General features: G+C 43.3%; 2 protein-coding genes across 9 annotated transcripts in view; one reads left to right on the top strand and one right to left on the bottom strand.

Moving 5' to 3' along the window:
- magi2b (membrane associated guanylate kinase, WW and PDZ domain containing 2b) overlaps nucleotides 1-11,327 on the top strand; it is a 94,970-nt gene extending 83,643 nt beyond the window's left edge. For 2 of the 8 annotated variants that reach the window (XM_015964735.3, XM_015964741.3), the window contains exons 12-22: nucleotides 3,686-3,717; nucleotides 4,980-5,148; nucleotides 5,226-5,341; nucleotides 5,681-5,873; nucleotides 6,316-6,555; nucleotides 7,401-7,586; nucleotides 7,731-8,079; nucleotides 8,551-8,770; nucleotides 9,158-9,301; nucleotides 9,528-9,666; nucleotides 10,421-11,327. In XM_015964735.3, coding sequence (XP_015820221.3) covers nucleotides 3,686-3,717; nucleotides 4,980-5,148; nucleotides 5,226-5,341; nucleotides 5,681-5,873; nucleotides 6,316-6,555; nucleotides 7,401-7,586; nucleotides 7,731-8,079; nucleotides 8,551-8,770; nucleotides 9,158-9,301; nucleotides 9,528-9,666; nucleotides 10,421-11,115 — 2,483 coding nt within the window. In that variant the 3' untranslated portion in view covers nucleotides 11,116-11,327. Of the gene's footprint in view, nucleotides 1-3,685; nucleotides 3,718-4,979; nucleotides 5,149-5,225; nucleotides 5,342-5,680; nucleotides 5,874-6,315; nucleotides 6,556-7,400; nucleotides 7,587-7,730; nucleotides 8,080-8,550; nucleotides 8,771-9,157; nucleotides 9,302-9,527; nucleotides 9,667-9,946; nucleotides 10,036-10,420 lie in introns of all 8 variants that reach the window. The other 6 variants (XM_054733164.2, XM_015964743.3, XM_054733163.2 and 3 more) reach the window with 6 other exon arrangements.
- Nucleotides 11,328-13,525: 2,198 nt separating this feature from the next.
- LOC107388930 (endoplasmic reticulum-Golgi intermediate compartment protein 2) lies at nucleotides 13,526-17,849 on the bottom strand. Its single transcript, XM_015964744.3, has 14 exons — nucleotides 17,753-17,849; nucleotides 17,430-17,536; nucleotides 17,236-17,344; nucleotides 17,106-17,152; nucleotides 16,804-16,871; nucleotides 16,649-16,689; nucleotides 16,401-16,502; nucleotides 16,218-16,310; nucleotides 16,067-16,122; nucleotides 15,879-15,977; nucleotides 15,705-15,802; nucleotides 15,456-15,618; nucleotides 14,032-14,111; nucleotides 13,526-13,942 (listed from the first exon to the last, which is right to left on the bottom strand). The coding sequence occupies exons 1-14, from the start codon at nucleotides 17,809-17,811 to the stop codon at nucleotides 13,886-13,888; spliced, it is 1,179 nt and encodes a 392-aa protein (XP_015820230.1). The 5' UTR covers nucleotides 17,812-17,849; the 3' UTR covers nucleotides 13,526-13,885.
- Nucleotides 17,850-18,401: the final 552 nt, after the last annotated feature.

The following is an 18,401-nucleotide window of genomic DNA, read 5'->3' as shown; positions in this document are numbered from 1 at the left end:
ACCCCAGCTTGAACAAAGCTGTGTAAATATAGCACTGAATATAATAAAAGTTTGTTTTATTAATAATCCACAAACCCTTTAGTATTAAATTTTGAGTAAAACACAAAAAGGGGATAATCTGTGACACTTTATTACTTTTTTATAGTTTTTAATTTATGTTTGGCAGCAATGAGGATGAACTCTCAACGCCAACATAAATTAGAGGTCCCAAGCAAGAGCGACTTCCTGCTAAATATGTGTTGGACGCTGATCCAAACACTAAAGTATCACTCTGCTGTGCATCTTCAGCCTCAGCTGCAGATTTATCGAGGGGTCAGAGCAGATGTAACTGATGAGGGTCGTTCTAAATATCGCTTATTTTTTCACACATATTCAACATTTTTCCCCACGTTAGAGAAGACTGCAGATGGGAGAAGAAATTCAACAGTTTTACGATGTAAAATAGGAAGAAAAACACATTGAACAACAAGTTTTATAATGTGGTCCGTACTGGCAGAAAATACAGACGCATGACAGGGCTTTGTTGCAAACACATGCAGAGTTTTAGATGTAAAATAAAGTGGAGAATGAGGATGAGAGGCATCATTAAAGTCACTGTGAAGTGACGCATCTCTCAGCGGAGAAATAAAGCTGTTGGAGCCTCTCACCTTTACAATAATTACGGTTGTTTTACATAATGAGAGAAGGGTAAAGCTGAATGGTCTCAAACAGTATCTATTATTTTTCTGCATGCACCTTTAAGATTCCAAACACACTTTCAACATTTCAAATCTTTGAAAAAAATGTTTTGTTGTGAAGATCTTTGACATGCAGATTTGTGTAGATTTGCAGGAATTGGATAAAATGTGATAATTTATCTTTTTTCTGTTTGTCCGCCTGCGAGGACATGAAACAGCACAATGTGGGCTTTTATTTGTTTGACATGAACACTTGCACTGGTTCTCTGAAAGATGTTCCAGTCAGAGGTCAGTGTCCTCGAGCGGCTCCAACCACTGAACCATACTTTGTAAGTTAACCAGGTGATGATTGAACAAACAGCACCACCCTTTAGCTATTAAAAATCCCTTTATTTTAATCTGTACCGATTTGCTCTTGTCATTAAGAAGGCGCTGGCTGCTCTGGAGTTAACTGCCAGGAGTGAAAAAGTTAATTTGCATTGTTTCTGAGATGGTATCAGAACACTGAAGAGGAATTATGGATGGGTCCTTGTTTGCATCACTCTTTTTGTGGATAGTATTTAATTAGGGATGAAATTAATCAGTCGCATATGCATCTCGGGTCTAATTAATTTATGTGTGACAGGAATTATGAGAAGCCATCAAAGGCATTAGTGCTCGGTGATCCTGATATGCGACTACCTGATGTTAGGGCTGGTTTGCTGATTTTACGAGTGTCTGTACGCCTAGCTCATAGTGTACAGATCCATACCGAACTTCAGCACACCTGGATCTACATGCTATGTCCGCTTAGATTCGGTAACTTGACCGTATTAGAGCTGATTAATGAGCCAGAGATAGTGATGAGTCCAGATGATTAGAGTGAGAAAAGAAAAGGCAGCAATGTGTGATGTACATGAGCAGCTGAGATCTGAAGTCATGCCTCTTCTTGAGCATCTTTTGACCCTGCAGAGCCACTTTCTGCCCCCTGGTGGTCACCTATAAACCTTGAGTTCCTCATTAATAATACATCCACAGCTCTCTTTTGGAATTTACCCATAAACCCAAGCAGATAACCTTCTAAATGCTGAGTTAAATCTGATAAACTTCCTCCTTTTTCACAGAAATGCTGTCTCCTCCTTCAGCCTCATCAGATTTAATCCAAACAAAAGCCCCGCAGGGGATCTCAGCCTCACACTAAAGGAAGTCTGCTGCCTCTCTTCATGCCCTCTCTGCAGTGAAAAATGATTCAGGTTTTCAATACAACAGGAATGTTTAAGCACGCTTTATTCATCCGCTTTATGTGGAGATTGTTAATAAATCCTGATGATTTCACATGTGTGACTGAGGAGCGTTGAGGTGCTTTGTGTAACACCATCCCAGGGTTTAGGAATTAGCTGTGTGTGTGTGTGTGTGTGTGTGTGTGTGTGTGTGTGTGTGTGTGTGTGTGTGTGTGTGTGTGTGTGTGTGTGTGTGTGTGTGTGTGTGTGTGTGTGTGTGTGTGTGTGTGTGTGTGTGTGTGTGTGTGTGTGTGTGTGTGTGTGTGTGATTGCCTCACTGTAACGTGGGCACGCCGCCAGAGTTCTGCTGAGCACCGGTCATGTTCACAGCTCCGTCCCCTGACATCCCAATTTAAAACACAGAACCAACCGCAGACTCCGTACTTGTTTCAACACCAATGAGGATGCAGATGGAGGCTGCCAGGAAGAGTCACACCATCCAATCAGGCGAATCTGAAGCCCATCCAGAACTCAGCAGGCTAGTCTGTGAGCTGGGCCTGCCAGACGGCTTGACCGCTGACTCGAGAAAGAGAGGCCATGTGAAGACTCTCTAAAAGTCATGCATTTGGGATTCATCAGCACGCACGTGAATGCACCACACTTTCAGCACATATGCTGCTGAGTTTTATTTGCATTTAAGTCAAGCTGACGCGCCTCTGCAAGGCTGACGTCTTTGAACAGAATGGACAGTTTCCTTGTAACTGTCACTGGTTCCCTTCTCCTTTTCTTCTTTGAGTCTTTAAGGAAAGTTTTTCTGAAAATGAGTTATTAGAATTACTTAAAGGCCTCCCTCGGGGCCTGTATTCCCTGCAGAACGCGGTTATTAGTCCCAGCCTCCCACCAAGCCCTCCCTCTGAGGCTGAATCATTTCAGCACCATGGATAGCGCTCCTTGACGTTGTTTATGGTGTCCGTGGATGGAAATGTTTTTGTTTTCCTCGTCGTTGGGCCTTCTCCTCCCCCTCATAAACATGACAAGAACGAATAACGTTTGGTTGCAAAATGGGGCATAAAATTTTAGAAATATGGCAAAATAAATTAAATAAATGCGTATAAAGGCATACTTTCCTGCTGGTTCTTGTAGAGTGCTGCCTCTCTGCTCTGTTGCTATGTGCCATAGACTTCAACTCATGCATCTAAAGAGTGAGCGGATGCAGCCGGAGAGGAATACCATAAATATATTCCTCCCTGTGCTCTCTGACATTTCTCAAGAAATCTCGTAAACTGAATAAATTTTAAATATTCTTGAATTCTCCAAATGATTTCACACAGACACCTACGTCTGTTGAAGGATTTCTGCTTCATGTTCATGTTTCTATCCACGTGCGAAAGCCTCAAATCGAATGTTTGTTAAAAAGCAGCCGCTCTGTGTCTAAATGCATGTTTTGGGGTCTTAGCTGCACAAATGGAGCGGACATCTGAGGTTCGGCTTCACAGGGGAGCGGTGCTTATGGGCTTGTTGTTTTGTGATACAGAGCTTCCTGATTCTTTCATGCAGATAAAAATGAACTTGCAGAGAAAAAGAGTGTGTGATACGAGCTGGAAGTGGGTGCCTTTGCCTACAGCTGATGATGTAATTATGTTGAAAACAAATGCAACAATCAAAACTGTTTAGGAGGAGTTCCAAGTTAAAATAGACCTGAGAATTGCATCTTATGAGTCTATATGTAGTTTTATTTTTCTCCCCTTTATTTGTGTTAACAGATAACATTTATGTCTGTTCATTGTGTCATTCCTCCCTAATCCACAGGCCACATCTCTCCATGGAAGGCCTCCAAACAGGTATGACTGAAGTTTTTCTTTGGACTGGCTTTGCTTTTCATTCATTTTCAGTCAATTTTGTGCAATTTGTGTTTGAAAGAACAAAATGGAACAATTGGAGGCTACAAGAAGAAATGTTGGGTCTACTAAAAGCTGTCTACAGCATCTGAAATTCTGTGTCTTTAAGCAACAGTAACAGCTAATCTAGAATCCATAAATCAGGACTTGTGACTGTAGATAAATATTATTTTAGAACGTAACGATGTGAAATAGTTGTTGGCTAAATTGCTTGTGTTTTGACACAAAACTGGATCAGCTCTTGAGTTTCAGAGCCTTTCATGCCTGAATGACTCAGAGGTCAGAGTTAAGTGTCTGAACAAATATGTCTGAAAATGGCATCGGACAGAGAAAGGGAGAAAGCTCTTTATAAAAGGTTTTCTGATGCCGGAAGAACTATTGATCAAGACCTCTTTAAAGTATTTCTTAAAAACCCGGTACGACTCAGGAATTTTACACACGGCTGCAGAAGCGGTGTCACCTCCGAGGTATTTGGCATTTACCGGATCGTGGAAAGCGATAGCCCTCCAGTGACCTGCTTATTAGTATGATCTCATCAAATTTCACATCTGAGCCAGTGGAGAAAAGCTGCTCTGATTTAATCTGCACCTGTTTGCTCGATCAGGTCTCGTTCATTCTACACTAAATGTTCAGACATGATGAACCACTCTTCAGTTAGGCTGAAAATGTTAATATTTATTTAAACTCATGTTCACATCTGCCCTCGCCCAGACACGTTTGCTTTTTTTTTTCCCTCTCTGCATAATCAAGTCGCCGCAGCATTTAACTAAATTTAGCTCACAGACTTAACATGGTGATGCATTTTTTATCTGTTTAGGTCTGATGAATATTTCATCATTCGAGCTACATGTTTCTTCACGTGGTTCCTGCTGTTTCTGCATAACATTAGCCATGTGGTTCTGTTAATCATGTTATTATTTGATTAATTAGTGTTGTTATTCAATCCTGCCGTGTTTGTCATTAAAGGCGGATTTCTCTGTAATTAACTTAAATCTCAGTTTTAAGTCTGCTTATTTTGACCCTCATTTATATTTTGAGGAGAGTGGAAAGAAAATGTAAGGGTTTTAGGTGTAATTGTAATCTTCATTTAATTTGTTATATTTTAAACTCGGATTTGCTGTGAAAGATTTAGATGGGAGTATAAATGTATTTATCACTTGTTGGTGGTGTTTCTCTTCCTGTTCCCTGACTGGTGGGACCCTCAGGGTAGCCCCCATACTAACCTATCAGGTCCCGTCTTACCGCCTGGAACGCCCTTCCCAAATCAGCCCCAACACCGCACATCTGTGCCCGACTCCACAGAAGGCTTCGACCTCAACAAACCTGACCCTTATGATCTCTACGAGAAGTCCAGGGCCATCTACGAGAGCAGGCGTGAGTGCAGGAACGTCGCTAATAATAAATAAAATGAAAAAAGAAAACATCTATCTCAACTCTCTGCCTGGTGTCAGGTCCTGAATACGAGGAGGTGGAGGTGCACCTGCTGAGGGAGAAGACAGGGTTCGGCTTTCGCATCCTGGGGGGAGACGAGGCCGTGCAGGCTGTGAGTCCGGACGCCCGTGACAAGGCTCGTATGGGACGGGCTGGACCACTCACACGTTTAACCTCATACACACCTGCAGCTGATCTCATGCTCTTCATCCTCCAGCCACACAAACACTCACAAGCACTCTAACTGCTCAGTGCCTCCCATACTGAAGTCATGCCTTGCTAACTGTCCATGTTGTTACCAGCATGCTGTCTGTGATCCAAAGAGAATTTGGCTGCAGATAATCAGGAAGGTTTCTGTGATCTGAAAGTAGCTCATGAGCTGCTAAAAGGCCATTTTCCTGTGTTAGTCCTCCGTGCCTCCTTCTCATCTTTTCCACCTTCATCTATGCTGCTAATATTGATTGTCTTTGGACAGATTGTTATTGGCGCTATAATAGAGAACACTCCTGCTGAGCGTGATGGGCGGCTACGACCTGGGGATGAGCTGATTTCAGTGGATAAAAACGTGGTTGCTGGGAAACCGCACAAATACGTAATAGACTTGATGCACTCGGCCGCTCGCAACGGTCAAGTCAGCCTAACTGTGAGGAGGAGAGTGCAAATGCCAGGTGAGGACATGTTTATTTCTCTTCTCTTTTGTGTGTCTGTGTGTGTGTGTGTGTGTGTGTGTGTGTGTGTGTGTGTGTGTGTGTGTGTGCGTGCGTGCGTGCGTGCGTGCGTGCGTGCGTGTGTGTGTGTGTGTGTGTGTGTGTGTGTATGTTGTACATTACCAAGATGGGAGAACAGGCTGCAAATTTCACTGGCATCAAATTAAAACACACAACTTGGACACACACTGGCAGTCTATGTGCAGGATCAGTGTGTGCTTCTCACCCACACAAACATCTATCTTGTGGGGGTTTTTTTTGTTTGTTTTTTTCTTCCTTTCTTGGATCTAGTTGGGCCTACTTTTGCACAGAAGTCATGAAAGACAGAAACACTAACTTTTGACATGACACATTTATGCTTTTTGCTGCTCTGAGTAACTCTGAGCTTTGTTTTTTCCTGCAGGAGACCATTGTCCGGTGAACGGCCGTAGCCCCGGCTCGGTGTCGACTCAGCACAGCTCTCCACGTAGCGATGCAGCCTCTGCACCTAACCCATCGGCTGCCACCATCTCTGTTGTCACCTCACCTCCAGAGGGGTCTGCCGTTCAAACCAGTGATGTGGTTATAAACCGCAAGGAGAACGAGGGCTTCGGCTTTGTCATCATCAGCTCCCTGAACAGGCCCGAGAACGCCACGGTCATCAGTGAGTTGAGAAGAGATTTGCATCCTGAAGTTTGTTCCTAAATGCAGGCAGTGACCATGCAGCCTGATGATGAACCATCCACAGGGCAGTGTTTGAAAGGCTTGATTGATTCTGCTCCTTTGTCAATGCCACTTAATGTTCATGGACTCGCCCATTTTGACTCAAAACTGGGAAGACTGTTGTTGGTTTAGCATCCAGGAAACAGCAGAGAACATCTCTGCTAGTAGAAGCTAACCATTAGCATTAGCAACTCCACCACACAGCAGAACTCCTTCAGGCCAATCAAAGGCAAGATGTCCAAAAATCGTGAAATAAGACTCCAAATCCTGCCGTCTGCTGCCACTTTCTCCTCCGACTGATTTCTATGTCTTCAAACAAGCATATCTGAGCATTTTTCCTGTAGAGAATAACTTACAAGGCATTCTTTCCTACTAGAGCCCACAGCAAATGTAAAAACATATGAGTGAACTTGATTTTTTAATTAAGCCTGTAATAAATGTACTTTGCTTAAGAGATCTTAAATCTGCAGGATTCGTTACTGAGCACAGATTAATTTTCCATTTTTTTAAGTATCCAGCATTTATAAAATTATTAGCTGCATTCAAAAAATATTCATATCAAGTTGAACTAAAATTTATTTAATCCCTTTTTTTTTTTGAGTATTTAATGCTGCAGGTTGGAGTCTTACTCTCTGCAACAAGTTCAAACAATAATGGTTCTGAAGCAAACGAGTCTAAAACTGGAGTTAAAGAAGCTGTGCAGGTTATGGTTCTAAGTACTGAAGCTGTGAATGATTTCTTCATCCCAAATCTGAGACTGACACCGAAGCTTTTGTTCGTCTCCAGCTGTTCCCCATAAAATCGGACGCATCATTGAGGGAAGTCCTGCAGACAGGTGCGGGAAACTGAAGGTGGGAGACCGGATCCTGGCTGTAAACGGACAGTCCATCATCAGCATGCCACATGCAGACATCGTCAAGCTCATTAAAGATGCTGGACTAACGGTCACGCTGCACATCATTCCAGAGGAAGGTGAGTATCTATGAATGAACCAGACATTAGGGTAATTTTTGTGTGTGGTTTCAGAAATTTGCTCCCGAACGGCCTCTCGTTTAGGCCATCTGATCTAAATTTACCACTCACTTGAAATTGTGTCTCGCCTTCTGTTGTTCACAGGTTCCCAATCTGGACCCAGCTCAGAGAAACAAAGCCCCATGACCCAGAAACACAGCCCCCAGACCCAGCCCAGTCCTGTAGCCCAGCCAGGCCTAGGAGGCACCCAGTCAGGCCAAATGGCTCCTCAGCCAGGCCTAGCGTCCTTGCAACCATGTCAAACAGCGGCCCAACCTGGCCAAACACCAGCTCTAATTAACCAAATTGTGACAGGGCCTCCTGCACCAGCAGCCTCCCAGCCTGCGTCAGCTGGATCCCAGCAGAGCCCGGTCACCCAGCCCTCGGGCCTCCCCCCACAGCTCTACCTCCATGACGGCAGGTTAGACGACACAAAGAGGGATGCTCTTGTTTGGTGAGATCTTTAAATGTGTCTTAGCGACTTTTTAGACTAGAAGATAAAGGAGCAGGGTGTTTATAACAGTGAAAAATCAAGTGTTTGTGTGCCTGACTGTAAACCTGCGACTAATCCCGGTCAGGATCCTGCTCCTAGGCTAGCCCTGTTGCATAACACCACTTAGTGCCTACAGTGTCAGTGAATAATTTACCATACGGTATCTCGTCTATAATTCAGCAGCCCAGCGAACAGACTCTGTTACGTGTCAAAACTGTGAGCGTGTGAGTTCTGGCTTTGATAGGTTTGAGATGTCTAGAGTAGCACTCCCTTAGCTGTAGGTTTAGACACATTTTCCAAGTGAGAACTTGATAAAAGCCTTATCTTCTGTCTGCACAGGCTTAGAAACACTGTCCACTCTCTGCTGTAATACAACAAAAGGTGAGGTAGTGTTCACGAGGACTGTTGGGGCTATATTCTCTCTTTTTATAGGTCAGAGGTCAAAGCCAGGCAGGATGTTAAACCGGACTTCCGTCATCCTACGTTCACCGACTACAGGCAGCCTCCAGTTGACTACCGCCACCCACCGGTGACTGATTACCGCCAGCCGCCAACTCTGGACTACCGACACCCGCCCGGCCTGCTGGACTTCAGACAGCATCCTGCAGCAGCACAGTTTCCTTTGGGAATCCCTCCAGACTTCCGACCACAGGTAAAACCTGCAGCAAGAGCTGTCTGATTCTGTTTAACCAGCTCAGTGGCCTAGTGGTAGAGTGTCTGCCCTGAGACTGGGATATCAGGGTTCAATTCCTGGTTGGGTCAGACCAAAGACTTAGAAAAAAATGGGACCCAATGCCTCCCTGCTTGACACTCAGCAAATAGGGGTTGGATTGGGGGGTTAAACCACCAAATGGCTCCCGAGCGTGGCTCTGTCTGCAGCTCACCGCTCCCCCAGCAGAGAACAAATTTTGCACACATATCCGTGTGTGTGACAACTAATGGGACTTTAAGGAATGAATATCTTTTTTTTGGGACAGATAAATTATTCATAATCACTAATTTTGAGAATTTTAATTTGAGTTTTCATGTTGTTCTGCAGGACTATGATTATTTCACCGTGGAGTTGGAGAAAAGCACCAAAGGTTTTGGTTTTAGTATTCGTGGGGGCAGAGAGTACAGCATGGACCTGTTTGTGCTGCGCCTCGCAGAGGACGGTCCTGCCATACGCAATGGAAGGATGAGGGTGAGCTCACGGCAAATAAAAGCACAATTTGCTGCTAGTCATGTTTTTGTTTTAGTAAAAAATATGCAGTTTTTTATATTTGTCATGCTGTTTCCATTTTTCACAAGATTTTTGTTTGGTTTTGCATCCTTTGCCACGAATAAGTAACAAGCAATTGACGGCCGGTTGTGCAAGAAAGCAGATGCTGAAAAAATTCCACCTTTTTCTGTGCTTGCGTCTCCCCCAGGTCGGGGATCAGATCATCGAGATTAACGGCGACAGCACTCGGGACATGACTCACGCCCGTGCTATTGAACTCATAAAGGCGGGAGGCAGGCGGGTCAGGCTGCTGCTGAAACGAGGCACTGGACAGGTGCCAGATTATGGTGGGTTTACCTGGAGCAAACAGAACTCGTCTGAATGGGTCAGCCTCTGGGCTGGTCCTTCTTTTATCACAGATTCACTGTTTAACCAGACCTATGCTCTCACACTGTGTCATTTTAACATTTTTTAGTATTTTTCTCTCTGCTTTTCTATTCTGTTTTATAACTATTCCTATCCAACTGTAAGCAGCTCAATAACAACCTGCTCCACAGCCTTCATGTATTGTAACCCCTCTGCTTTAAGCCTAGTGATCGCTATAGGCTTTTACTTCCCTTCCCATAGGAATGGTACCGTCCAACCTCTCCATGTGCATGAAAGGTGACACACTAAGCTCCCCCTATTTCTTCTTAATGGGCCACTCTAAAGACACGGTTTGTGAAAAACTGCATGCCTTTCTCTCCATACTGATTAATCCTTGTGGTTTCTAGCTGCATGCTGGTGCTTGCTCCTTTCTGCATGAGCCAAACAGCAGGCTAGCCTGAACCTATGTGTGCTCTAGTAAGAGAACAGTGTGATTTGAAGAGACTCTAGATGAAGCTGCTTCATGCTGATGAGGATTGAAGTAGATGGCTTGCAAAATATGTGCTCAAAGCCATTCAAGGTCACACAAATGTAAATGTGGAATTTTGTGCACATTTGCATGCAACGCTGCCTGGTTTTAGGTTTGTAGTTTGTTTTTCTCTTTCATTCTGTTTGCGTGATGTTTGTCATTTTTTCATCTCAGTCCTCCTAAGTTCCTTTTTCTCTTTGTGACAGACTGTGCCGGCCCCTGGGATTCCCTTTCTACAACCCACTCTGCCCTGCAGGAAGTGACACTGGAACCTCATGTGAGTCCATTGCCCTCATCCCATCCAGCTTCAGCCCCAGACTCCCCTCATCGACTCCATCTGGAGGCCAAAGTGTGCGCGGCAGACAAAGCTCCATTGCTGCCAGACCACAGCTCTGTCAGAAGGGCCACAGGTGGCAGGTCCACCGAGCAAAAATGCATCATCAGGGGGCAGGGGGCCCCTCAGGGCTCTGGAGAGGTAAACCGTGGGCCTGGTGAAATGCAGCCTCGGGTTTTGCCTCCCAAAGCTGTGGTGGGCCGGTGTAATGAGAGGAGAGAGATTTGCTCCCCCTGCTGTGAGAGAAAGGGCCGACAAACGCAAGCGAGGAGCTCTGGCTCGCCGTGGGATCCGTATGTTATGGTGAATCTGAATGGAGCATCTCTGGAAGGAGGAGATGGACATGTGAGCCTACAGGAGAGGCTGATGTCCAGAAGTCCATTCACCAGAGAAGACGAAAAAAACAGTGGCCAAAGTGGGTTTCGCTGCCCTTTGAAAACCCTCGAAGATCCTCCTGCGAGGAGCGCAGCCACCTTCCCGGGACCCTGGAACCTCCCCAGCTCTGACAAACTGCCTGGCACCTTAAGGTCCTACCTCCACGGCGAGCAGGTAGAATGGATCCTTTAGGTTTGGGCTGGATCTGAATTGGGTTCCACATTTGAAAAGCATCTCCGTTGGCCTCTGTGTCCTGTTTTCTTATCCATCTCTTGTTTCATTTAGACATTAGAGGATTTTTACACCCACCACCTTAAAGAACACAGGAACTCCAAAAGGATGAACCCAAAAGTGACCCTCACATTCAGAGCAAAAATCCCTCCTTTTTAAACATGGAGCATTGCACCTTTAACTACTCATCTGCATCTGGCTTAGACTGATTAATGCATCGCAGCTCAACGCTGCAAACACAGACTCATACAAGCGGTGGAGGCTGTGACACCGGAGTTCCACCTTAAGTCACAGCCCTACGTGCGTTAGCATTCCTATCAATATATTACATCCTGTAAATGTAAAGATGTGAAAATTATGTACATTTGGTAAACTCAAAAACACACCAATGTGGTGTTTTTGAGGCAGTGTTGTAGTTAGATTGTATAAAGTTTAAAGAAAAGAAAAGACAGAAAAACAGCCCTGGACAGAATTTCAGAGTCCCTGTTTCCATGGCCTTGTTCATAATAACATATCAGAGACCATCTCCAAACCTGGAACGCTGAACCTTCATCCTTCTGAGGAAGATCACCATGAGAAAATCATCCTTGACATTAAAACGAGCCTAACCAGATCATTTTTATCCTCATAACCTTCAAATGACAGAACAGCTGGCGTATTAAGAACTGGTGCTGCTCCTCTGAGTTACACACCTGATCAGTAGTCGACCATGCAGTCATTGTGCAGAGTTACGAGCCGCGTGTGTTCATTCAACGCTCAACAGGAAAACTTTGTCCAGTCTCCTATTTCTATGCCTTTTACTGTGCTAAAGTGTACCACATCACTGTGGGAGAGGGGGAGAGGAGGCGGAGGGTTATGAGCTGAGGCGGGAGTGCCTTACTCAAACTAATGCAGAGCTGATGTGATTTGTTTCTGGGAACCCGGCGATCATGCACTCGTCAGTAGACGGCCGAGTTGTGGGGCCCGTTCTTCTTCAGACGTAACGCCAAGCAGCACATAAACACCTCTGTGCACTCTGAGCTGCAACAGCTCTGGGTGCTACAGGAGGGGATAAAATGTAGCGTGTAGCATCACACCCTCTTAAATTAATGTAGAGCTTTGTTTTAAATGGACAAGGTAATTAGCAGAGTGGATCACAGTTACCTGACTTTTTAGTCTGATCTGTAAGGGAAGTTTGCCAGAGCTCACATTACCTGGATCCAAGGAGATCAGAGATACATAAAATCCCTAAAGTTTAGGTTTAATCACAAAATCGTGGACGTGGCTGAGGTTAAAGCGAGGTGCTATTAAAGCGAGGTGCTATTAAGCTGAGACACTTGTGAAGTAGAAGCTCTCCTGGCTGACATTTTGTTCCTCAAGCAAGATTAATAAGAAAAGGAATCCACCACTGGAGCATTTGGAGGACAAGATGATGCATTGTGACAATGTCTGCTGGTATCATGTGGAGTTTTGTTCTGGAACACTAAAACTAACTCAACACCAGGACTGACCTCAGAGAAACATGGTCTGGATGACTCCCAGCTGAGCGAACTGTGGTCCATGTGGAAAACCAGTAACCAGATCAGCGAAGAGCACGACGTCATGCCATTAGGCCGTAGAGATGCGTTTCCTGTATGTACAAATAATCAGCACCTAGAGAAGCTGAGAGAGCGCATCATCCAGCCCTCTGTCTCCATCCGGACCACTACCCCCCCCCCCCCCCCCCCCCGCTGTCACTGGTTTTGTACACAAAAACAAACAAAAGAAAAATACCTGCTTCTTTGAACCTGTGAAGGAAGGCACATTCACACACCCCCATTGAGCTCAAGTATAACTGTGTAGTGTTTAATTGTGTAATATTCACCTTGTACAGCTGTATTCCTACAAATATGGTTTACTGTATCATTGATACTGTAGTTTCAAAGACGTGAACAACTATTTTTATGAAATGCGACAGTACTGATATATTACATTTTGCTAAAAAAAAATGAATAAATAACTTGTTTACTGAAAGATATTCTGAAATACTGTCAAATAAACTCTTGACATAGTGTAAAATATCCTTTTGGAGACATTTATTTAATTTTTTCTCAAGAGTTTGGATGTTTAATCTTGTTAGTTTTAGCTTCTTGGGGGTTCATTTGGAAATATTTTGCTTTTACGTTTGAACTGTTGAATCCAAAGGCAAAAAAATTAAGAGTTCAGGATTTTTACAGCCTGACAAAAAGACAAGAGGAGCACAAATGAACAAAAATAGTAACCCAGAAGACACTTTGAAGGCCCTATAATGAGAATGGGCTCTCTTTAAATCCTTTAACAAAGATCTTTCGTGCCTAACTTATCAAAGGGATAAATGAAACAAAATGCTAAAAGATTCATCAGAACCACACAAAAACCTTCAAAGGCATAAAACACCCACACGTTTTTACTTCTTGTTTTTAGATAAAAGGTTCCGGGACATCGTCAGACTACATTACAAAATATAAACGTTCTGCTGCTCCAAATATGACATCAAAAGGCAAACTGTACACTAGCGTACCCGTGGGTGTAAAATGGACCAGCAGGTACCATCATACTCAGAGCTACAAATTTCCAGTGATTACAGCGATGATGATGATGATGGTCCATCACCCCAAAGCAGCTTTTAGAAAGTTGAAAAATGATAAAAGTTGGGCCACATTTTTAAATAAAACTTGTAAACATTTCAACAGCATTTTGGTGCCGTTATGGGTCTGGTGGAGTCGTCCTCTCGTTACTGATCCTCATTTTCAGCAGAAAGCAAAGCTTGACCATCCCCGTTCAGAGAAGCCTTCAGAAAAAATAAAGATTGACATTAGGGAAGGACTGCCTTTCAGGTGTGAAAAAAAAACTGTTTAAAACGGGTACTGCATCTCCTACATTCAGACGTCTGTAGGCTCCCATTTGGAAACGACAGCAAATCGCATCGACGAAGAATCCCACCATCCCGTGCAACATTCCTGCAGAAGGAACAGAGATTCATACTAAATATGGGAGTGAGTGGATTATGGTAAATGTCCTGTACTTGTATAGCGCCTTCTTAGGGTTCTACAACCCTCCAAGGCACTTCATAACACAATCAGTCACACACACATTCACATGCTGGTGGGGTTGAGCTACGATGCAGCCACAGCTGCCCTAAGGCACACTGACAGAGGTGAGGTGAGCCAAACACTGGCGCCACAGGTCTCTCCGGCCACTACCAGCAGGCAGGGCAGGTTAAGTGTCTTGCCCAAGGACACAACAGCAGCATTCTCTGGTCGGAGCTGGGATCGAACCTGCAGCCTTCCGATTAGACAAACTGAAGGTATGCTTTCCTTTTTTTGGGTGGAAAACAGGTAGTGACTGAAAGAATGACATCACGGATACAAGCGGCCAAAATTAGCTTTCTCCACAGGGAGTCTGGGCTCTTCCTTAGAGATAGGATGAGATGCTCGGTCATCCGGGAGGGGCTCGGAGTAGATCCGCTGCTCCTCCACATCAAGAGGAGCCAGCTGAGGTGGCTCGGGCATCTGGTCAGGATGCCTCCTGGAAGCCTCACTGGTGAGGTTTTCCAGGCACGTCCAACTGGGAGAAGACCTAAAGGAAGACCCAGGACATGCTGGAGGGACTATGTCTGGCCAGGGAATGCCTTGGGATTCCCCCAGAAGAGCTGGCCCAAGTGGCTGTGGAGAGGGATGTCAGAGCCTCTCTGCTTAAGCTGCTGCCCCGCGACCCGACCCCCGATAAGATGAAAATGGATGGATGGACATTACAGAACTGATGAAGAATACAAAAAGCTTGATTTTTGTGTGTTTTATGTGCTAAATGACTTCATATTTAGAGATCCACCTAGGAAACCTGATAGCTGTACTTGATCTTTCTTAAGTAGATAAACAAAAATCTGAGATGTATTTTAACAACTCATTTCTGGGTTTTTCTATATTCTCCCCAGTTATGCTACATTACAGAGGACCATTCACTTAAAGGATAAAATGTCTTATTTACAACTGCATTAATTGATTTTTCTTTTTTTTTTTGCTTGAAACGAATTAATAAAAATGCCCTACATGCATCAGATAAGTAAGAAAGCTGCCGTGAACTCGTAACAGTTCAGGAGCACCTAAAAATAAGATGTATCATGTTAAAGTTCCTTATTTTAAGGATAAGTGACATTAAACAAACAAGACTCCAACTTGACCAACTCAGCTTAAAAGGTTTAAGATTGATATTTTGATCTACATTAACTATTATCACAGCTCTACACCAATGAAATGTCATAAATACTGTGACTTTCTACAAAAATCTGTTGCATATTTATTCACCTGTTGTGGAGAAAATGCCTCCGACTATGCCACAGAGTCGGACGAGAAACTGCCAAAGAGGCATGTGTTGCTCGGTGACTTTGACCATTAATGAGCTGATATCATATTTCATAAAGATCCCTGAGACTCCGTGGCTGCCTGAAGCATGGTTTATCACTCGTTCCTGCAAAAAGACAGGAACACCAACATTAATCTCAGAGACAGTGAGTCAACCACACTGCTACACAGATACGAAGCATCTTTACGTACCCGCTCTGTGACAGAGTACTGATGGGTTTCTGCTGACACTTTGTAGGTATTCAGCTTGGTGGGAACGATGGTGATGAAGTACTGAAACATGTGGTTGGCTGTAGACAAGAATCCATTAACAAAAGATGAAAGAATAAAGAGATAACATTACAGAAACATGGCAGACAGACTCACGCTCAGTGGTGACTTTCTCCGTACCATCCAGGGGGTTGATAAGTCCAGGAATGGCTTCTCCAAATGACAGGTGGTCAATCCGGTGGGAGAAGTTAAACGCTGGGACACAAGAACAAACCAAAATGTGGAAAATGAGCTGAATGCAAAATTACTACAACCGTCATGGTTTGGGTCAAAGATCCACTCACAGTCATGGCTGACTAGAGCAGCAAGATGAGCATGGCCTCGAGGGTGTGGGATGGATCTGTGCAGAAATTAGGTCAGCTCAGAACACACAAAAACATAACAAGAAAAAGTTTAGAGTGTTAATATATAAAGTTATTAAGTGTAGGTACACACTTGCCAACAGTAATGTGGAAATTCCCTGCCACTTTGTTTACAAAAAGGTGTCCGTGTATCCTGCAGGCAGTAAGGGAGTTGGGAGTGTCCTCACTAAGACGAGAAAGACAACACAATCATGCTGAAAATTTCCAGGTTGAACAATACAGTCACATTTGTCACAGAGCAGCTAGAATAGTTCACCTTCGACTCTGAGAGGGAGGAACTTCTTTCATAGCAGATTTGAAGAGCACATCTTGCAGCGAGTGTTCCACTTTCAGACGCTCCTGCATGTGTAGCAGAGTCCTGAAAGAGAGGAATGAAAAACTAAAATTACTTCTCATTGCTCTCAGCAGGATGTGCAACACTGCTGGTCTTCATGGTAACTAGCTAACTAGTTTGAAAAATGCATCGATTAAACTTTGTAAAAGGAAATGACTTGGGAGTCTTACAAGTGCCACAGCCTTTGTTCTGGTAACAGCTCAAAGTTAACCTAAAAAGAAGAAAAATATATCAATATCATGTCAAACAAGAACAAAAATGCTTTGATGTTGCAAAAAAATAAAGGATGTTAATTCTTCATTGAGTATTAGAGGCTCATACTCACTGGCTCATATTTTAAGCCATCAGAAGCGACCATAGTTTCTGCCAGATCAAGGACATCTGCACCAATATCTGCATTCAACAAAAATATATAGTTAAAACGTGAGTAGCTTTTGTTTACTGAACTTTTTCAATACGTTCACATATAACAGTTGTTGTAAATAGAACAATGAAACCCACTATTGGGCTAAGGTTTGGTATACAAGCTTTATTTGCTGCTGAATAGTATTAATAGTACATACATTTCTGAGCAATTTTTGATTAAATCAGAATGGCTTCTATCATGTTAATAACTCCGATACTTACACTGACATCTCATGGCCACTGTGATGTCCACATTCAACCTCAGTTTACTGTAAATAAAATATAAAAAAAACAACTGTAGTTATAACACAACAAACCATCAAAGATCAGTAATACAAGTAAAAACATCTACCTGCTGAAGTCTTTGTCCACCTCATATTCATACTTCATCCAGGTGTTTCTGTACACGAAGAACTCCAGGAAGGCAAGGATAGCCATGAAAGTAAAAGCTATGAGAGATACTGGAGAGAGGGGAGAGCTTCTGGGTGAGAACATCTGCCTCTAGAGTTGGAAAACAGTTGTGTTAGCTAGCTAGGTGGTCTGTACCTGTCCCGCCGCTGGCCGTGGACTCCACATAGCTCTCAGGAACTTTGGGGAAAGCATCCAGCTCCTTTACTAGAGTCAGAGTCTTCTTCTTCGTCAGTCTCCTCATCCTGGGTCCAGCAGCAGAGGAGCAACGCCTTCATAAAGCGGCTACTATTACGTTCAGCTAACAGTTACCATGACAACTGCGTTAGAGCTAAAAGCTAACGTGTACATCGCCAGCCGGTTTAAACGTGACTATGAACGACATTAAACGCTTATTTGAGTTCACATTAAGGTTTTCCTATTCACTCCGAGTCAGGAAGTCTGAGCACAAAAGAAGTTACCTGGGAAAAGCTGATTCGCTGCCGTGTTGTTCTTTGTTGTTTAACCCTTTCGTGTTCATTGGTAGTAAACTGATGTTAGCGGGTGTTGGCGCCGCTTAGTGGCAGTTTATGGAATTTAGTCAAAAGATCCAGCAGTTTTGGTGTCGTTCATCGTGTAAAATAAATCTTATTCTATATTAAAATACACAAATACATCCGTTTTGTTTCAAGCATGTTTATGTGCAAACTCCCTGTCAGATTTAATATTCTTACCCTTGAATAGATTTTGCACGTGTAGTTTTAAAAAATACCCTTTTGTTGTGCATCATTGACCTAAGAGGGACATCTATTTTGTTTAAACTGAAATAGGAGAATTAGTTATTTTTCAATACCAATAAACACAATTTTCATTAATGTATTGGATTTTTTTATCCAATGCAGTAATTTGTGACAAAAGCATCTTATTGCAAACGTAGAATTGCATTTGCTAATAGATTTGTTTGTTGTGTGGTAAAGGTTCTATTAAATCTACACATTAAAGCTAAAATATAAAAATTTGAGTAGATGATTAAACACTTAAGGTTTTAAGAAACACTTTGTTTGTACTAGGTGTTTGAAGGCACCAACAGGAGCTTATAAAATATTAATAATAAATAAAATTAAATATATT

Source organism: Nothobranchius furzeri, chromosome 4 (assembly GCF_043380555.1).
Source record: "Nothobranchius furzeri strain GRZ-AD chromosome 4, NfurGRZ-RIMD1, whole genome shotgun sequence".
NCBI lineage: Eukaryota > Metazoa > Chordata > Actinopteri > Cyprinodontiformes > Nothobranchiidae > Nothobranchius > Nothobranchius furzeri.
Note: the sequence above shows the minus strand (reverse complement) of the source record. Positions and strands in the feature narration are given on the sequence as shown.